General features: G+C 41.1%; 1 protein-coding gene across 2 annotated transcripts in view; it reads right to left on the reverse strand.

The window, feature by feature from the left end:
- Positions 1 to 827: 827 nt before the first annotated feature.
- Positions 828 to 20,203, reverse strand: part of LOC142296568 (major facilitator superfamily domain-containing protein 8-like) — an 88,602-nt gene continuing 69,226 nt past the window's right edge. For both annotated transcript variants that reach the window (XM_075340337.1, XM_075340336.1), the window contains 4 exons: positions 16,772 to 16,901; positions 14,953 to 15,075; positions 5,534 to 5,664; positions 828 to 4,737 (listed from right to left, as the gene is read on the reverse strand). In XM_075340337.1, the coding sequence (XP_075196452.1) occupies positions 4,681 to 4,737; positions 5,534 to 5,664; positions 14,953 to 15,075; positions 16,772 to 16,901 (441 nt within the window). In that variant the 3' untranslated portion in view covers positions 828 to 4,680. The remainder of the gene's footprint in view (positions 4,738 to 5,533; positions 5,665 to 14,952; positions 15,076 to 16,771; positions 16,902 to 20,203) is intronic.

Raw genomic sequence — 20,203 nt, forward strand, 5'->3', positions numbered from 1 at the left:
TCTCCTGCTGCCTGCACATTTAGTTGTTGCTCTGTCGCTGTCACACAGCGATGTGTGCTTCACAGCAGGAGAGCAACAACTAAAAAATGGCCCAGGACATTCAGCAACAACCAACGACATCACAGCAGGGGCCAGGTTGTTGCTGGATGTCACACACAGCAACATCGCTGCTACGTCACAAAAGTTGTTCCTTAGCAGCGATGTTGCTAGCGATGTTGCTTAGTGTGACGTGGCCTTAATAAGTGACACATCTGAAAGTGGTGTCTCAGCCCCCCATCTCCTGCTGTCTTAAGTGTACATAGCAAAAACTTGCTGAGGGTCAGTTGTGCCTGAAATGCACAAGTGATATTCTTATCTCCGGGTTGTGGAATCTCACTGGATACATATTTAAGAGTGTAAGAAATTAATTCCAGGTTTCAATTAATTTTGGTTGCTGGCTTCAGTTATTTCCTACTTGCTTGAATCCATTGTCTTAAATAGCTATACCACACATAAAGCAGTTAGTCAATTACTGCACTCAACTAGTTTAATACCCATGGATGAATACCATCTGGCCCGGACTGGTAGGACAAGTGGATATTTTAAATGATATTTGAACAATCGACTTGCAGGGTGGAGAACTTTCATATGTTGTATTGTTATCGGAGCTATGTAAAATCAGATTTATATGCAAAAGTCACCAATGCCATTGTTGTTTTGCGTGTATTATTTTTACACACTTCATTTTGCCATAAAAAAGGACCTAACAACTTAATGCTACAGGTTAGTACAGTTATTTAGATACCAAGTAACTACACTGACAATAGGGTGAAGGTATTTACTGCTTTGGTACTTTCTTACACCAGGAGAGAAAAATATAATATCTAAACATCATATATACCGATACTCAAGAGATCAAGAGAGCGAGATAGGATGATGAAACTTTACATTTATTCCACATACTCTCCACTGATGTCAACACACTTCTTACATTGGTATTTCAAGTTCCAAAAAGAAGGGTTTTGGTTGTGCCTCAAACCAGGCATATGTAGCAGCCATGGCATCAAACATGGTGTGAAATTTGGTACCCTTGAGGTGTTTCTTCAGGTTTGGAAACTGACGACAATCGGAGGGAGCTAGATCTGGTGAATAAGGTGGGTGGTCAACCAGCTGGAAGTCCAGCTCTGCCAGATTTGCCAAGGTCGCTTGTGCAATGTGAGTGGAGGAGTAGTCTTGCAGGAACAAGATTCCTTTGGACAGCTTGCCACGCATTTTGGCCTTCAGAGCTGCCTTCATTTGGTCCAAAAGTTCAATGTAATACCTTGCATTGACTGTGGAACCCTTTCAAAGGTAGTCCACTAGCAGTACGCCCTCCTTATCCCAGAACACAGACGCCATCACCTTAATGGCTGATTTTTGCACCCTGAACTTCTTTGGAAGAGGAGAACCACTGTGTTTCCACTCTTTTGACTGCTCCTTGTTTTCAGGGTCATACAAATAAATCCAGGTCTCATCCATAGTGACCAGTCGATGCAGGAAGTTCTTATCAGTCCAGAAACACTGACAGATGGACCGGGAAGTTTTCACTCGCATGCTTCTCTGATTTGTTGTGAAACATTTGGGGACCCACTTTGCAGATAGCTTCTTCATGTCCAAATGTTCATGGCTAATGACACAAACACGTTAACGGGAAATCTCCATGATGTCTGCTATTGCTTTAGCTGAAATTATTCGTCGATTCTCTATATGAGGTTTGTGCACAGCATTGACGATCTCCGGAACAACAACCACTCTTGGTCGTCCAGGACGTTCCTCATCATTGGTGCTGAAGTGGCCAGTTTTAAATTTAGCTACACAGTTCTTAACTGTGGAATATGAAGGACATTGATCCCTCAATGTCTGTGACATATCACCATGAATTTCCTTTGCGGACTTTCCTTGCAGAAACAAGAATTTTAACACTCCTCTGCTCTCAGTTGCTGTGAATATCGCATTAGACTCCGCCATTTTGTTTTCCCTTAGAGACAGTCAATCATACAAAAGTAGCATTCTTTGATCAATTTCTCTTTCCTATGACTCAAGACTCCCAAGTTTAACAAAATAGAATTCCTTTTACAATAACTTATAAAGAATGTAGTAATTTTATGGCATTTATTATACAAAATCCACTAGCTCATTCTTTGTAACAAGTGCTGGAATTTAAATTACCTTCTCCCTTACTAAATATATTACATAGTTGGTCAAGAAATCAAAGTGACCATTTAGTGAGATAAGACATGTGCCAAAAACTTTGTATTGATACACATTTTGGTTCATATAGGAAAGGTTGGTATACATAGAGTGATATACAAAGTTGTGCATTATATTGAAAAGAAAAATTTCCAGTTCAAATTTTCATCCTATTTACAATATCAACCATTTTTCTGACCTGTAAATCCAAGTAAGGATATATCTGTAATAGCGTTCATGCAATCATCTTTACTGTATGTGGGTAAAACCTATTTATGAAACGCAAAGTTATAGATATGATTCGTAGTGAGTAAATGTATGTTCTTGTCTTTAAATAATACCCAGAAGTATGGCCTATGGAATAACTACAGGGGTTCTGGATTGTTGATTTCATATCACCATTATAGTGGAGGTGGAGATAGGGTGGCTATACATAGGTAGTGCTACTATAATATCTCATCTCTTTTGGAACTGTGCAGGTGTACAAAATTTCTCTTTTATTTCTCTCTTTGATTATCATTAATTGAAATTTTGCAGCTCACTAAACATAATCATACTTTGTTTTATATTTTATTTAACCCCCTTAACCCCTGGTTTGAAATCCACTTTTTTTTGTTTATGTTTTACAGAAGCCAGTGTTATATGGAATGGGCTCAGAAGCAGAGCTCACGCCATATATACTATGGCCTGGCTGTGATATTTGTAGCTTGGCTCCTGTTTCAATGGCAGATGCCAAAATATTGGACTAAAGGTACCGTCACACTAAACAACTTACCAGCGATCCCAACAACGATACAACCTGATAGGGATCGCTGGTAAGTTGCTAGGAGGTTGCTGGTGAGAGGTCACACAGTCAGACGCTCCAGCGATCCCACCAGCAACCTGACCTGGCAGGGATCGATGGAGCATCGCTACACGGGTTGCTGGTGAGCTGTCACCAGCAACCAGTGACCAGCCCCCAGCGACGCACTGAAGCGATGCTGCGCTTGGTAACTAAGGTAAATATCGGGTAACCAACCCGATATTTACCTTTGTTACCAGCGCACGCAGCTACACGTGCAGAGAGCAGGGAGCAGCGCACACTGCTTAGCGCTGGCTCCCTGCTCTCCTAGCTACAGTACACATCGGGTTAATTACCCGATGTGTGCTGCAGCTACATGTGCACAGAGCAGGGAGCAGCGCACACTGCTTAGCGCTGGCTCCCTGCTCTCCTAGTTACAGCACACATCGGGTTAATTACCCGATGTGTACTCTGCTACACGTGCAAGGAGCAGGAGCCGGCACTGACAGCGAGAGCGGCGGAGGCTGGTAACGAAGGTAAAATATCGGGTAACCAAGGACAGGGCTTCTTGGTTACCCGATGTTTACCGTGGTTACCAGTGTCCGCAGAAGCCGGCTCCTGCTGCCTACACATTTAAGTCTCCTTTACACACTGAGACTTTCTAGCGATCATGCTGCACAGCGGGAAACAAAGGACCAAAGAATGGTCCTGAACGATTTGTAGCGATCAGCAACTTCACAGCAGGGGCCAGGTCGCTGATGTGTTTCACACACTGCAATGTCGCTGGGGAGGTCGCTATTACGTCACAAAACCGGTGACGTTACAGCGATGTCGTTTGCGATGTTGCAGTGTGTAAAGCCACCTTAAGGTGTGAGCTTCATCTATCCCCCCCGTTGCTTCCCCAAACACAATTGTGGGGGGAGGGGGAATGATGGATTGTCATGAAGATAGCTATTTTACATTGGTTTTGTAATTAGGAAATTCATGGCAAACCTAAGTTTGTAAACTAATGATTTATTATCACTTGAAGTATTACAGAAAAGGGTGTGTATGCATTGATGTGCTTGAACCTTCCTAATGACACAATTAATTTTTTGGAATTTATACACAAAACCCCCCCCAAAAAACTAACCTAGCTAATTTTGCCAACACCTGCCTTAGCTTATTTTACACCAATCTTGAGTTACATCATGGTTTGCTTCTATTTACATTCATAGTTTACAAGGTGTGTGTATAAACACAACTTCCTCGCTGTTATTCATTTGATAATGCAATTACCTCAGTGTATTCCCATTTTTTATTGGACTTTTGCAAAGTTCAGAGCAAATTATCAAAGTTCATCAATGTCATTGTGTACGATTGTTAATTAGGATTTCTCAAATGTTCTAGATCACTACTGACTTTGCTTCGCAGGCAGTTTATATACATTCCCTGTTACTAGAATGAGACTAGGGATTCATAGTTTTGCTTCAGAGTCAAGGTAGGGCTGACAACCTCACATCAGAGCTTTGCAAGTCAGCTTCCAGATATGCGACACAATGTGACCATGTAGTCTGACATTTTGTTTCCCTATGGAAAAACCCCCCAAAAGTCTTGTTGTCATGATTTATGACGGACATCACAGAAACCCTGCCTATGGTAACTAGAAGTGCAAAGCTAACCAGTCACGGGAACAGGCTAGTCCATGATATTTAGTCCTCTGATTCCGCAGGTTCTACTAGGTACTTGTATGATAGGATGACCATTACCTGAAAAACAGAAGCAAAATGGATGCTATGATAGATAACTTTGTTTCATCAAAGGAATTCCTTAAATAGTTTGTTTTCTATTTCTAGTCTAGAAAATTTCCACACCGTTAGAACTCTACTGCCAGCTTCAGCGATGAGCAACTTTTTCTGCTTTTCTCAATGTTCTATTGAGAGCAGCAGATGAGAAGCTAGTCAGAACGTCACTGAGAGTATGCAAATCTGATACTTGAGGTCATAGCATAACCACTCAAGCAGGCAACAGAGCGGAAACAAGACAGTGTTATACCCAGAAAACCCCGATAGGCTATGTTGCCATGGCATCTTAGTCTCTTTCCCATGTGAAGCGGCTTCTTGGAAATGCTAGCAGTCATTTCCCTGACGCAGCTTTGCCGTGAGTCTTGTGATGGAGTTTTTACTCTATACTGTGAAGTATAGAGAATGGGCAACTTCCGTTAGAATTAGTAAGTCACTTCTTTTAACCGCTTCAGGGTTTCCAAACTCAGAATTGGTTAAAAGAAGTGACAAGACAGAATATGTACACTGCAATGCCATTTTGACACTGCTGTGCATTTTGTTTATTTTATGGGGCACTTTTGCCGTGTGCACATAGCCTTAAAGTGTTGGATTTTCAGACTGTTTATGCCACATTAAATCAACATTAGCACTAATATTTGAGTTCCAGTCAATAAAATTTGTCTGTAATAAAATAAAAAAAAATGTAAATGAAGATAAAGTGAAAGGAAAAATATAACACTGTTTGTTCACTGACAAAAGAAAAAGGCAGGATTTTACTCACACTTATTAAAATAAGCAGACCCATCATAGTTCCCAGCATAATATACAGATTTTGCGTTAAGCCTGCTGCCCACAGTGGTCCCAGAATTGTAGCCACACCGCCAACTGATCGTCGTAGCCCATGATTGAACCCTACAAAACAATAACAAAATAGAAAAATACATATAATTGTCATGTAATTTCCAAATGAGACCATCTTCTATAAGTGCAGCCGGGCAATATACAGTACTTCTGTGTTCTGTTTCATATAGGAGATACTTTTGTAAATGAAGAACATGATATTCCTAAAACACTAAAATAAAGGCTATGTCAATATGTCATTAAAAGCAGAAAAACATTACAAAATATAGTTATTTAATATGAGGGAAGCTGGCGTACTATACCATTGTGTCTGGCTAGAAAAAAAAAGAAAATCAGGATGTGGTGCAAACATGGCGTTTTTCCATATACAGCTTACTTTTTGTAGCCCATTAATTAGGTGATCCACGAAGAAAATATGACATGCACAAAAGTTGTACAAAAAGACATTGATGCAAATTTTCAGATGCCCTACAGATCCAGTTTATCATTGCACTTCTTCATACATGACCATGTTGCGCAAATCCCCTGCCCTGCTTTATGGTAGCGTATATATTACCCTTCAAGGAATGTGTGAGACCCTCACAATCTAATAGCACCATTCAAAATTCAAAAGTCATTATGAAATGCCAATGAAAGAGACAAAATAATAACAAGCACAATGATATGATAACCTACAGGGAATCAATTTTTATGCCTCTACATCAAAACTAACAAAATAACCAAGTGACATATTAGCCTGTAATCTACAATTCGACTACCATTGCACAAACTTAAAAGGGGTACTTTAGGCAAATTGTAATGATGACGCATTTTCAAGATAGCAGATTGGTTGAAGTTCAACACCTGGCATATTTAGCGGCTCATTAACAGCAGTTCTGCAGTACCTGGTAGTGGCCACTACACATTGAAAAGAGCGGCTAACTGCAGTTACATTGAATGTATATAAATGGCTGTCGATAAAGCTGCTATCCGCTTATCAATCGGGATGCTAGTTGTCAAATTGTAACCAATATAACATGATGACCTATTGCATGGAAATGTCAACATTCTAATTTTCCCAGTGAACCCCCTTTAACACCTTCACCCCCGAGCAGGTTTTCACTTTCCTGACTAGGCCGATTTTTTCAACTCTGACCAGTGTAATTTTAGGAGATAATGTGGAACCTTGGATTAAGAGTAACTTGGTTTTAGAGCGATTTGAAAGACAAGCAAAGCTTTTTACAAATGTGTAACTTGGTTTAAGAGCAATGCTTTGCAATAAGAGCAAATACTCACCGTGCACACTTGTGGTTCAGTCCTTTCACCATGCTCTGACCCGCTCTAGAGGTAAATTTCTGTACATATGTACTGTATACAGTATACCATTGCATATTACAGTATATGCTATATAGCATGTCTATCAGTTTGCATTTGTGGATACTGTATTGTACTTTCTTTCTGCTAACCTGTACAGCACATTGCTTGTACTATAATCTAATTGCCTGTGCAGTGTTCCTACCCCACATTTGGCTTAGATCTGCCCTTATTGTGGGGAGAATACATTTGGGGGGTGTGTTTTGTTTATTGTACTAGAATAAAGATTACTTTATACACATTATATTGGGCATCAATGGATGTCCAAATCAAAGGAGTGACGCCATTATTCAATAAAAATAATCTTTATTTAAACATATATTTAAAATGTTTTAGCAAAAGGTACCGAATAAAAAGAGAGGCACGGACAGAAACAGTAATTACATCCCCATATTGATCACCCATCGATCAATGAGATGTTTACACCAAAAAACACACAGGTGAATTTAAATAAATCAAATATTGCATGTTCTAGTGGACCAAACACAGACTCTGCGATTTTGACCGCGTTTTTTTATAAAATACTGCAAATATTCACTGATGCACAGTTCACCCATAAGTAATTTGTACTCATAAGAATAAATAAAATAAAAGAGTATACGGGTTCCCTTATAGCATAGGAAATGCAGTTTGGGCTTCAAAAGACCGTACAGTCACTATCGCAGAGCCCGGATAGCTCCACAGACACCAAGACTCATTAAAGATAGGCTAAACGCCTTAATCATGGCATAATTACAATGATATCAGACAAATATTCATTAAAGATAGGCTAACGCCCACCATAGTGTTATCACAATGATATCATGAAAGTACATCACCTGAATGAATGGTGTCCTGCCGTGACCCTCACACTCCGACACGTGTTTCGCAAATGGCTTTCTCGAGAAAGCCATTTGCGAAACACGTGTCGGAGTGTGAGGGTCACGGCAGGACACCATTCATTCAGGTGATGTACTTTCATGATATCATTGTGATAACACTATGGTGGGCGTTAGCCTATCTTTAATGAATATTTGTCTGATATCATTGTAATTATGCCATGATTAAGGCGTTTAGCCTATCTTTAATGAGTCTTGGTGTCTGTGGAGCTATCTGGGCTCTGCGATAGTGACTGTACGGTCTTTTGAAGCCCAAACTGCATTTCCTATGCTATAAGGGAACCCGTATACTCTTTTATTTTATTTATTCTTATGAGTACAAATTACTTATGGGTGAACTGTGCATCAGTGAATATTTGCAGTATTTTATAAAAAAACGCGGTCAAAATCGCAGAGTCTGTGTTTGGTCCACTAGAACATGCAATATTTGATTTATTTAAATTCACCTGTGTGTTTTTTGGTGTAAACATCTCATTGATCGATGGGTGATCAATATGGGGATGTAATTACTGTTTCTGTCCGTGCCTCTCTTTTTATTCGGTACCTTTTGCTAAAACATTTTAAATATATGTTTAAATAAAGATTATTTTTATTGAATAATGGCGTCACTCCTTTGATTTGGACATCCATTGATGCCCAATATAATGTGTATAAAGTAGCTCTTTGGAGTGCCATGAGCTAAAATTTGATGGACATGAGGTGGTTAATTAGAATAAAGATTATCATATTCATACATCATTTTTTTCTCTATATTGTACCTCCAGCACACAAACAATTTTATTGTAAGGTAATGTGTAGTTTTATATGTTTTTTTACTGTACTGTATTTTGTTAGTGTACTGTAATTTTACATAAATACAGTACATTATTTTGTATTACTGTAATCAGTTTGTATAAATACAGTAAATATTTTTAGGTTGTGGAACAAATTGTCTGCGCTTCAATAATTTCCTATGGGAAAATTCGCTTTGATATAAGAGTAACCTGGTTTAAGAGCTCACTCCCAGAACCAATTGTGCTCGTAATCCAAGGTTCCACTGTAATAACTTTAGAATGCTCTACCATTTCCCAGTGATTCTTAAACAGTTTTTTCCATGACACATTGTACTCCATGTTAGCTATAATTTTGGTAGATATGATTTATGTTTATGTATGACAATATAGAAAAGTTGACAAAAAAAATAAATTAGCAATTTTCGAACTTTAAATTTTGATGCCCTTAAACCAGAAAATTAAATCACATTTTCTGCATGTCTACTTTACATAAGCACCATTTTTTATGTGAAAAAGTTAGAAGCGTTAAAAATGTATCATGAATTCCTAATTTTTCCAACAAAATTTACAAAACAAATTTTTTTAGGGACCAAATCACATTTGAAGTGAGGAGCCTATGTGACAGAAAAAAAAACACAAATCATTGTAAAAACTCTAAAGTTCTGAAAACCTGAGAAAATAAGTTTAATAACCCTTTAGGCACATCACAGAAATTAAAACAATGTGGAAGGAAGAAAAGTAAAATTTTACTTTTTCCCACAAAATATTGCTTTAGCCATTTTTTTTCCCATTTTCACATGGCTAACATTAGAAAATGGATCATATAATTTGTTGTGCAATTTATCCAGAGAACAGGGATACCCCATAAGTGGTGGCAAACTACCATTTGGGCGCACAACAGGACTCGGAAGGGAGGGAGCTTTATTTGAATTTTGAGTGCAAAATTGCCTGGAATAGATAGCAGACGCCAAGTCACATTTGCAGAGCCCCTGATATGCCTAAATAGTGGACCCCGTCCCTCCCCCAGAAGTCACTCGATTTTAGAAACACCACCCCTCAAGGAATATATCTAGAGGTGTGGTGAACATCTATTACCCACAGATGCTTCACAAAATTTTATAACATTGAACTGTGAAAATAAAGCAACAATTTTGTGGTAATTTATTTTTTTAACTCCAATTTTTTTTTTTCCCATTTTCACAAGGGTAACAGGAGAAAATAGACAGTACAATTTAGTGTTTAATTTCTCCTGTGTACGCAGGAAAACTACTATTTGAGTACGTACACAGCTCGGGAGGGAAGGAGCGCCATTTGAATTTCAGGGCAACATTTTGACTACAATAGATTGTGGATGCCATGTCACATTTGAAAACTCCCTAACATACCAAAACAGCAGAAAGCCCCCCACAAGTGACCCCACTCTGGAAACTACACCTCTCAAGGAATTCATCTAGGGGTGTAGTGAGGTGTAGTGAGCAATTTTAACCCTCAGGTGATTCAAAGAATTGTATGACATTAGGCTGTGAAAATAAAAAAAACCCCGTATTTTTTCCATTAAAATGTTGCTTTGACCGCAAAGGTTTTTATTTTCAAAAAGGTAATGGGAGAAAATAGACAGAAAAATGTGTTACACAATTTCTTCCGAGTTCACAAATACCCTATATGTGGTTGAAAACAACTTTTGAGGCACAGTGCAAAGCTCAGAAGGTAAGGAGAGCCATATTGGAGTTCAGATTTAGTTGGTGTGGATTTGGGGCGCCATGTCACATTGGCAGAGCCCCTGACATGCCAGAAAAGCAGACCCATCATAAGTGACCCCCATTTTACAAAGTAATTCATCTAGGGGCGCAGTGAGCATACTGACATCACAGGTGTGTCACAAAAATGTATACTAGTGGGCGGTGAAGAAAAAATAGTTATATTTTTACTACTAAAATGTTATTTTAACCCCAAGCTTTTAATTGTTATAAAGGCTAATAAGAAAAAAATAAACATCAGCGTTTTTTGTGTAATTTTTCATTAGTGCGCCAAGATGAAAAGGGAAGAAGTGGCATATTCAACTTCAGAATTTGCTGAAATAATTTTCAGCTGCCATGTCAAATTGGCAGAGCCCCTGGAGGTGTCAGAACAACAGAAATCTCTCGCAAGTAACCCCATTTTACAAACTGCACTCCTCAATGAATTTATCTGGGTGAGCAGTCAGCATATTGGCACCACAAAGTGTTATGCTAGCTGGCAGTGAAGAAAAATAATTACATTTTACCACTAAAATGTTGTTTTAAACCCAGATTTCCAATTTTCACAAGGAGAATAGGTAAAATAAAATGGGCATTATAACGTGTTACACAATTTCTCCATACCCAATATGTGACTGTAGAGAACTGTTGGGCAACACAGCAGGGCTTGGTAGGGAAGAAGCACTATTTGACTTTTAGTGAACAGATGTTCCTTGTGTAGTTTATGGACTCCATTTGCAGAGCCCCTAAGTGCTAGAACAGCAGAAATCCTCTCACGTGACTCCATTTTGGAGATTACAACTCTCTGGGAATTCATCTAAGGGTGTAGTGAGGATTCTGATTATGTAAAACACCCATGGAATCAAAACACAGTGAATATTGAAGAATTAAAAATTGCAAAAAAGCCCTTGTTGGGCCCAGTAAATTGTAGTGCCCATACATTGTGCCCAGCACATGTTTCTGAAGATACACACTCCATAAATTAAGAAGGCTCTCCTCACTACAACAATGCCAAACATGTGGACGCTAACTGTGGTTTAGGCATATTGTGGTGCTCAGAAGACAGGGGGCCTTTGAATTTTGCTCAATATTTTTTTTTCTTTTTTTGAGGAGGGCATAGTGCTTTTTCCAGAGCAATTGTGCTACCAGTAACGTGGAGGCCCCTTATATTACCATTACCTAAATGACGGACCTGAATGAACTTATTTTTTTTGTGGGTTGAGTTAAAAGGTATTGGTGGCAATTTGGGGTACAGAACATTTTCGATCAGTTCACATTTATCCCATACTCTGTGCTGAGCAGTTACATTAGGAATTCTATCTACATCTCAGAAATACCTGATTCAGGTGAAACCCCCAATAGATCCATTCACTGAGGCAGCAGAATTACTTCAGACTCAGTTTGGCCAGAGTCCTTCTTTTCAAAGGTGCATAAAATGGTTGAAGACCGCACTTTTTGTGCATGCTTAAAAAGACATGTAAAAAGATGGACATTGCTGACCAGAGGGTCAGATTGCAGTCGACAGCGAATCCCTCTCCCTACAGTGGATTTTCCGTTGGGAATTTTGTCTGAATCACGAATTTCAGAGATATAAACGTAAACCCAGCTGACCTTACTGCGACTCTTTGGAGGGAGAATAATAGCTTTATTTATTTGTTTATGGCTTTCATCTTGTGGAATAAGTGATAAGACGGCTTTATCACACTAAAAACTATATTATGAAACTCTGGAGCAATCCGGCAGGTCATGAACTGCTGGAGTTTGACCGGAGCAACAATGATGTTCTATGCAGGGACAGTTTGAAATATAATGGGAGAGAAAAGTAAAAATCATTAAAGTAATATGAATATACCAAACATTGACAAAGAGATTACCATGGAATAATGGATCTTTATCTGGAGACTAAGCTTCAAGGTCCTGAAAGCGGATCCTTTATTACTAATCTCTACACACAACACCTTGCTCAGTCACCACATAAAGATGGTGTCACACACAGCGACAACGATAACGACGTCGCTGCTACGTCACCATTTTCTGTGACGTTGCAGCGACGTCCCGTCGCTGTCGCTGTGTGTGACATCCAGCAACGACCTGGCCCCTGCTGTGAGGTCGCCGGTCGTTGCTGAATGTCCAGCTTCATTTTTTGGTCGTCACTCTCCCGCTGTGACACACACATCGCTGTGTGTGACAGCGAGAGAGCGACGAAATGAAGCGAGCATGGAGCAGGAGCCGGCGTCTGGCAGCTGCGGTAAGCTGTAACCAGCGTAAACATCGGGTAACCAAGGGAAGACCTTTCCCTGGTTACCCGATATTTACCTTCGTTACCAGCCTCCGCTCTTGCTCCCAGTGCCGGCTCCTGCTCTGTGCACATGTGGCTGCAGTACACATCGGGTAATTAACCCGATGTATACTGTAGCAAGGAGAGCAAGCAGCCAGCGCTAAGCAGTGCGCGCGGCTCCCTGCTCTCTGCACTGTGACATGTAGCTGCAGCACACATCGGGTTAATTAACCCGATGTGTACTGTACCTAGGAGAGCAAGGAGCCAGCGCTAAGCGCGGCTCCCTGCTCTCTGCACATGTAGCACAGCGACGTTATGATCGCTGCTGCGTCGCTGTGTTTGACAGCTAAGCAGCGATCATAACAGCGACTTACAAGGTCGCTGTTACGTCACCGAAAATGGTGACGTAACAGCGACGTCGTTGTCGCTGTCGCTTAGTGTGAACCCAGCTTAACGCTTTGATGTTTTAGTATAACTTCACATTTACTTATAGTATTACTTAATGTTTTACAGCTATTCCACCATAAAATGTTAATATTTTCCTTGTCCTTGATAGATTCCGTTTGGGCAATCTACTTAGATATTTTCCTTACATAGTCTTACACAAAGTTCTTATACTAAAAATATCTTACACTTGTGACCATTAAGTCACACAGTGCAAAGATCATTCATACAATGAAGATCGTCCCGGTAAGGGAAACCAAACCATTACAGCACTGCTACAAAAACCCACTGAAGTACTTTCTGTTTTGTGCGGTGTTTCTTTTTTGAAGTGTAATTTTTTAAATGCATTACAATTACAAGTAAAATATATTAGATCTAAAATCCTTAGAATTGTTTAGACAAAGTCAATATTGGTAGGTCCACCACCAAATAAGGGTAATTTAGGCTCATCCATGTACACTTGCATTCACACCTCAGGACCATTTATTATAGAAGAATGCTCTATAGGAGCTGTAAGAGGATTTTAGCACTAACAATGACTATTGTAGTTCATTGACACATGACAACAGTTTTTTTTTTTATACGCCAATAGATAATGTTATGATTTCCATAAATATACTAGCAGAGAACCTTGAATGTATATTTCGTCAGACGTTGGGGAATAACACCTGCTCCTGTCTAATGGCTTATGTGTGTAAAACTGGTCATTTACATCAATAGATAATTCCATGGTACTTATACATGTCCTAGCAGATATTGTTGCCACAGATACATTATGTAACAGGGCTCAGTTCCTCAAAGCTTTCAAGCCAGAATTCTGGGACAAAAACTTTCAAAAATTGCAAAACTTAGGCGCAACTTGGAGTTGTGACTAAATTTTACAACCACTTTCACACAAGTTTCTCCCAGCTCTGACAAAACGGATGGAGCTGGAGCGGCGCCGCAGCTCACCTAAGTCATGACGAGCTGTGGCATTCAGTCTACCACATTCCAGTCCCCGACGCCGGCAGTCTGACTGCAGCCAAGGACAGACGCTGTCACAGAGGGTGGGCGGGGGAAGCAGTGCATATTCATGAACGTTAATGACCGTACCCAGAAGCAGTGTGACAGCCACGCGGAGACTCAGTAAGTATAAGGGTATGCTCACACGAGCATGAAAATCGGACAAGTGCAATGTGAGAAAATCTCGCATTGCACTCGGACCTATGTTAGTCAATGAGGGAGAGCAGTTAGTCAGCTTTTCTCGCATCCAGATTCTGGATGCCAGAAAAGCGGCAGCATGCTGCCCTCTTCTGCGAGAGCCGTATCCCTCGCACCCATTCAAATGGGTGCAAGAGATACATTGGACTGCACTCGGATGTTATCCCAGTGCAGTGCGATATATGCACAGGCTGACAATGGAGGAGATGGGGGGGATTTACCCCTCCCTCTCCTCCGCAGCGCCCGCCCTCAGCTTCACAGCTGTGACCTGATTGCAGGATCGGGTCACAGTCGCATGACACTTCGGCTCACGCTCGCAGCAGAGCCTGAGCCGGGAGTCATTAGCATGTCGCATCGGATGCCATACGCTCGTCTGAGTCCAGCTTAACTGTCCTGCTCTAATCCACATTTTGCTTACTTTTACAGCCCCCCTAGCCCTTAACAGATTTATTAGCACTAAACTTTGGGTCCCCGTACACTTATATGGGGTTCGGAGTCCAAGCTCATTTTCAGGTTCGAGTCCAGACCGGAAACAGACTTTTATTTTAAGTCAAGCCGGACCCACCGAACCTGAACATCTGCAGATTTGCCTATCTCTATTCATCACCTTTTTTGAAAATTCCCATGCGGTCTTCCCCTTTGTATCTTTTTATTGGGATAATTAAGACCTAACTTACCTTGAGTTTTTTCCGCAGTTACTTTTGAGAATAAAGAAACTTGTGACACGGATACAAAGGGCAGTCCAAGTACTTGGAGAAAAACACCAATCACAAATTCTGCCAGTAGAAAGCCATAACTTCCTGCAACAAATAGTATAGGGTTTATGAAACAGGACCTCAAAAGAGTTAAGAAAATTCCAGAATGAGATTAATTATAGGCGATGCCTCATCAAATTTTACAATACAAATTGCATACATTATTAGCCTTAGGCGACTGGTGTACTTTCCAGAATGGGTATATTCAATCCTTCCTGAATGTTTTTTTTGCCAGTTATTGAAATGAGCATTTTATAAGTCCAGCACATTTTCCTATGAGGTGGGAGGATTTTCAAAAAGGTTTAGGCTATGTTCAGACAGTGCATCTTTTCTAACCACAAAGATGCAGCATTTTTGCCCCAAAAAACGCATGCATTTTTGCCGTGTTTTGCCCAATGCGTTTTCTTAAGTCAAATCTATTGACTGGAAAAGCTCAAAACGCTGGAAAAACACAAAAAAGAATTTACATGCTGCATCTTGGCTGCATCTTCAAAAACGCAGCTAAGATGCAGACAAAAAAAAGATGCCCAGTGTGGACAGCAAAATAGAAATCTCATAGACTTTGCTGGGGGAAGGAAATGCATGCATTTAGGTGCATCTTTGTGACCTCAAAAATGCACCAAAAACGCAATAATAGATACAGTGTGTGAACATAGCCTTACACGGCCATTCTGACATGGGCAGCCATGTTTTTATAATACTTGACAATGTCTTCCAGCTTAGAGTCCGCAACTAAAACAGTTTAAAACTAAACATTACAAATGACAGCATCGGCCACTAAAGGGAATTTACTATACACCACATTTCTATAGAATTTAAAGGTGTTCTAAAAAAATTTAAAGTAAAGAATAAAAAAAATTAAAAATAAAAATGAAAGATCATTATAAATACATTTATTTGGCACATCACAAACATTCTGTATAGGGAGGCAATCACTGTAGAATAAAAATGGCCACCATCTTGTTAGAATGACAAAAACCTGTCTTACAATGTTAGGGAATATCTATATAATTTATATGCATATGTATTCATTCACAAAGACCGGGTGTACAGTAGTGTGATCAGCCTCTTCTTTCCGCAGCACCAGCAATGTGGGCAAACTCTTCTTACTGGAGATACCAGGGTGCTGCGGTATTAGATCAGATAGACAAGGTGGACAGCAGTGTGAGCAACCTCTTCTTACTTCAGCACTCCCGGTGTCTCCAATATTAGATCAGATAGATGGGGTGGGCAGCAGTGTGAGCAGCCTTTTACCTCAGAACCGCTGCTGCTCCATTCATCATTAGATCAGATAAGGTGGAAAGCAGTGTGAGCAGCCTCTTCTTACCTCAGCACCCCTGGTATCAACAGTATTAGAATACCAGAATATCCACACCGAGCACATCTTTCTACCTATGAAAGCAAGGTAGAGGAGCTTCCTACTGCATATGCTCGAAGTCACTTGTCATAGCTTTCAAGTAAAGTTTTTTTCCGGTGTAACAAGGGGGTGGTCAGTATAATTCTACCCTAAACCAAATATTTCTGACTTGCTAACTATAGGTATTTAGAAAAGAACTTGTAATGGCATTTTCTTTAATCCTTTTTTTATTATTCCTGGAGAACCCCTGCAATGTATATTGGTGGTTTAATCTGGTGACCAAGCAAAACTAAAATTTGCACACAAATTTTAAGACTTAAGGACTAAAGCCAAATCATATACATAGAATTGAAAATAATTAAACATTAAATGTGACCCACTCACCTGTGGGTTTTGCCAAGAACAGGAGGCACCAAATGCAGGATATGTTACAGATAAAAAGTCCAAATGCCAGGATGATGCGATCTGAACAGCAGCGGCTGAGGGTACGCACCACAAGAAAACCAAACAGCATCTGCAGACATAGAAATACTAAGTTAAATTACAATAAAATATAAAAAAAAACTATAAAAACATGTATTTCAGATTAGAAGAGGTTGCTTTTATATATAGGTACGCTGTAATTAGAGATGGTTGAACAGTGAAATATTCAGGTTCGAATTATGGTATCCAAATACAGAGTACTATTCCAGTATTTGTCACAAATAACGAATCTATTGCAAGTCAATGGGGAGCCTGAGCACTTTTCTGGGAAATCTTCAAGTACTATGTACCATGATCGTTCCCCGTGACTACAGATGTAGCAGATCTGGAATCATTGTGGGACCTGGTATGGATGATGTGGGACCTGAAGGGATGTTTGGGGGTTAAAAAAAAATGGTGAAAGAGGGTGTTTTTTTTGTCTTTTATCTCAAATAAAGGATTTTTGGTGTTTGTGTTCATTTACGTTCAGTTACAGATTAGTAATGGGGGAATCTCAGACACCTCCCATTACTAATCTAGGGCTTAGTGGCAGCTGTGAGCTGCAATTAACCCCTTGTTACACCGATGGCCACCGCACCAGGGCAATCGGGAAGTGCAGGGTAAAGTGCTGGGATTTTCGCATCTAATGGATGCGGCAATATGGGACAAGTGCAGGCTGCTATTTTTAGGCTGGGGGGCCAAACAACCATAGGTCTCCCGAGCCTAAGAATATTAGTCTCCACCTGTTGGGCTTTATCGTGGCTGAGTAGTAAAATTGGGGGGGTGGGGGGGGATGACCGCACGCCATCTTTTAAAATGATCTAGTTAAATAATTAAACAAAAAAGCTGCATGCAGATCCTCTTGCTTTAATACACAGCCAAGATAAGTGCATGGCTGGGGGCTGCAGTCTATAGCCGCATGCTTGATCTATGCTGGATATCATAATGTAGCACCCCTAAGGTACCGGGTGCCACAAATGTAACCCGTGGAAACCCAAACCCCGGAATATCCGTGCCAGAGTCAACACACCAGCACCTTCAGGCCACACACACAACCCCAACACCAAACTGGGAGACAGCCTAGTAACAGGTAAAAGGGGAGGGCACTGATTGGACGGTAGCCACCCAACCTGAGGGAGTGACCCAGCGAGGGGGAAGGGCCAGTGGTCAGTTGGAAAAGGCGGGAGGAAGTGATGTGCAGTCTGTTAGAAGGAGTTGACGGAAGTGGAAAGTCGAGTGAGGAAGCAAGAAGGTGAGGAGTGAAGTAGTAGAAAGTGTAAAGTACAGAAACTGACCTGAAGAACCACCGGAGTGCTGTAAAAGGAGTGAGTGACTGTGGAGTACAGAACCGGGACTCCAGGCACCGTGGGTTACCTGTGAAAGCGTCAGACTCCAGGAACCACGGGAGGCCTGTGGAAGTGTGGAACCAAGGATCACAGTACTCAGTACAAGGCGGGGTGCAGACCCAAGGACAGTGGGACACTTTATGGTCAGCTGTTAACTCTGCCCAGCGAGAAGATCTCCAGGGTCCATCACCAACCCAAAAACATCTGAAGCACAAGCAGCAAAGAGGGACTGGGGACTGAACCCCTTAAATAGTCCACGCTGCCTGCAATAGGACCAAGACAGAAACAGAGGGGTTCCCAAGCAGCTCTAGGCCACGGGAGCCCATCAACAACAAGTGTGCACGGAGGACAGCCAACCCAGGTCACAGCTGGAATGGAGAACAAGGGGAGCGGGTACACCTGGGACCGGCACCCGTGGGTTCAGGTACCACCGCAACAAAGTAAAGGCAAGTGGAAACTGCAATACTGGTGTGGACTGTGTTCTTGATCATCACATAGACAGTTTCCCACTACTATCCCTATCATTCACTGCTGGGGCCCGTCCCTGCTTGCGGAGGGCTTCAAACATCCAGGCTGCATCATTCCACAAGCCCCAGCAGAACCCCGAAGCGGCGGCTTCAATAACCTGGCCACACATTGCAAGTGGCGTAGTCGACAAAACCTCTTTTCTTTTAATTTAACCCTTTATATATTCGGACCGACCCCCGGGGTCATGGAACCAGGCATTGGCCGCGACCACGACTCCCCTGAGTGTCACACACGCCCGGTACGGAGTACTCCACAGCCCTGGGGCATATGGGGGGGCCATAGGCCAATTTTTTTATTTATTTATTTTTACTGTACGGTAGACCTGCAGACCAGGTCTGTGATTGGAAGCGTCACACATGCTGTCTATCAGCATGGGGGGGGCGGGCGGTGTGACTGCAACCAATCACAGACGCCAGTGGGTGGGGAAAGCAATGCATATGCAATGAAGGTAACGAGCGGCCCTGGAAGCAGAATGAGTGGCCGCGGGAGCAGTTATTACAGCCATGCCGCTGACTTGGTAAGTACAGCTTGCTTGCTTTATTATTTTTTTTTTTTTTTTTATTACCGGAGTGCCGGATCTGGATCAATACCCGGAATTTCCTGAGAATTCCAGGCCCAGGCCCAGCACTTGGGTACCTTTAAATCCGCATGGGTCCGGACTGCTATGGTTTGGGTCCGCCCATCACTAGTCATAAATAGTGACGGGCGAGCACTAAGATGCTTGAGTGCTCTTTCCTCAAGTCGAGCAGGTTGGATTCTGACTTGAGTAATAATTATAATGCATGTCAATTATTGGGCAGCCTGGCTCTGTGCACATATACAGCCAGCCATATACGAGCATTCCTGGAGGATGGGGGGGGGTGGGGGGGGAGCTTTTTTTTTTTTTTCTTCTTACACACGGCATCTGATCGATCACATTGTTTTTACTCCAGTGAGTGCCATTCAGAGACTGCATGGCTGAGTGCTTAGTTATTTAGAGGGCATACAAAATTGACACTGTCATACAAGATGTACATTGGTTACTTTACATTGTATCAAAGGGTCATATCTTTAGTTTTGTCCCACGAAAATACATAAAATATTTACAAAATGTGAGAGACGTGTACTCACTTTTGTGATATACTTCAATGTGACTTTTACAAGCAGATTCCAAATTTTCATTATTATGATTTATATGTCTATTCTTCTGTTTATTTACAGGTTTTTCTTTATTTTTTAACTGGGACCAGTGGGTGATTTAAACTTTAAATATTTTTTTAAAACTTTTTTTGGCTTACTTTTACATTATTTTTAGCCCCTTTTGGGAACATGAACAAGTGACAGATGGTTCGCTTGTACTATATACTGCAATACAGCAGCATAAGTGGCTAAACAATAGCAATCAGAGCTAGGTCTGGTTGCTGCCGTTAGTGGTGGGTGACGTCAGAGACACAGTCAGTATCTGCTATGCACAGAACCGGCTGTGTTATACATGTACATC

Source organism: Anomaloglossus baeobatrachus, chromosome 3 (assembly GCF_048569485.1).
Source record: "Anomaloglossus baeobatrachus isolate aAnoBae1 chromosome 3, aAnoBae1.hap1, whole genome shotgun sequence".
Classification (NCBI taxonomy): domain Eukaryota; kingdom Metazoa; phylum Chordata; class Amphibia; order Anura; family Aromobatidae; genus Anomaloglossus; species Anomaloglossus baeobatrachus.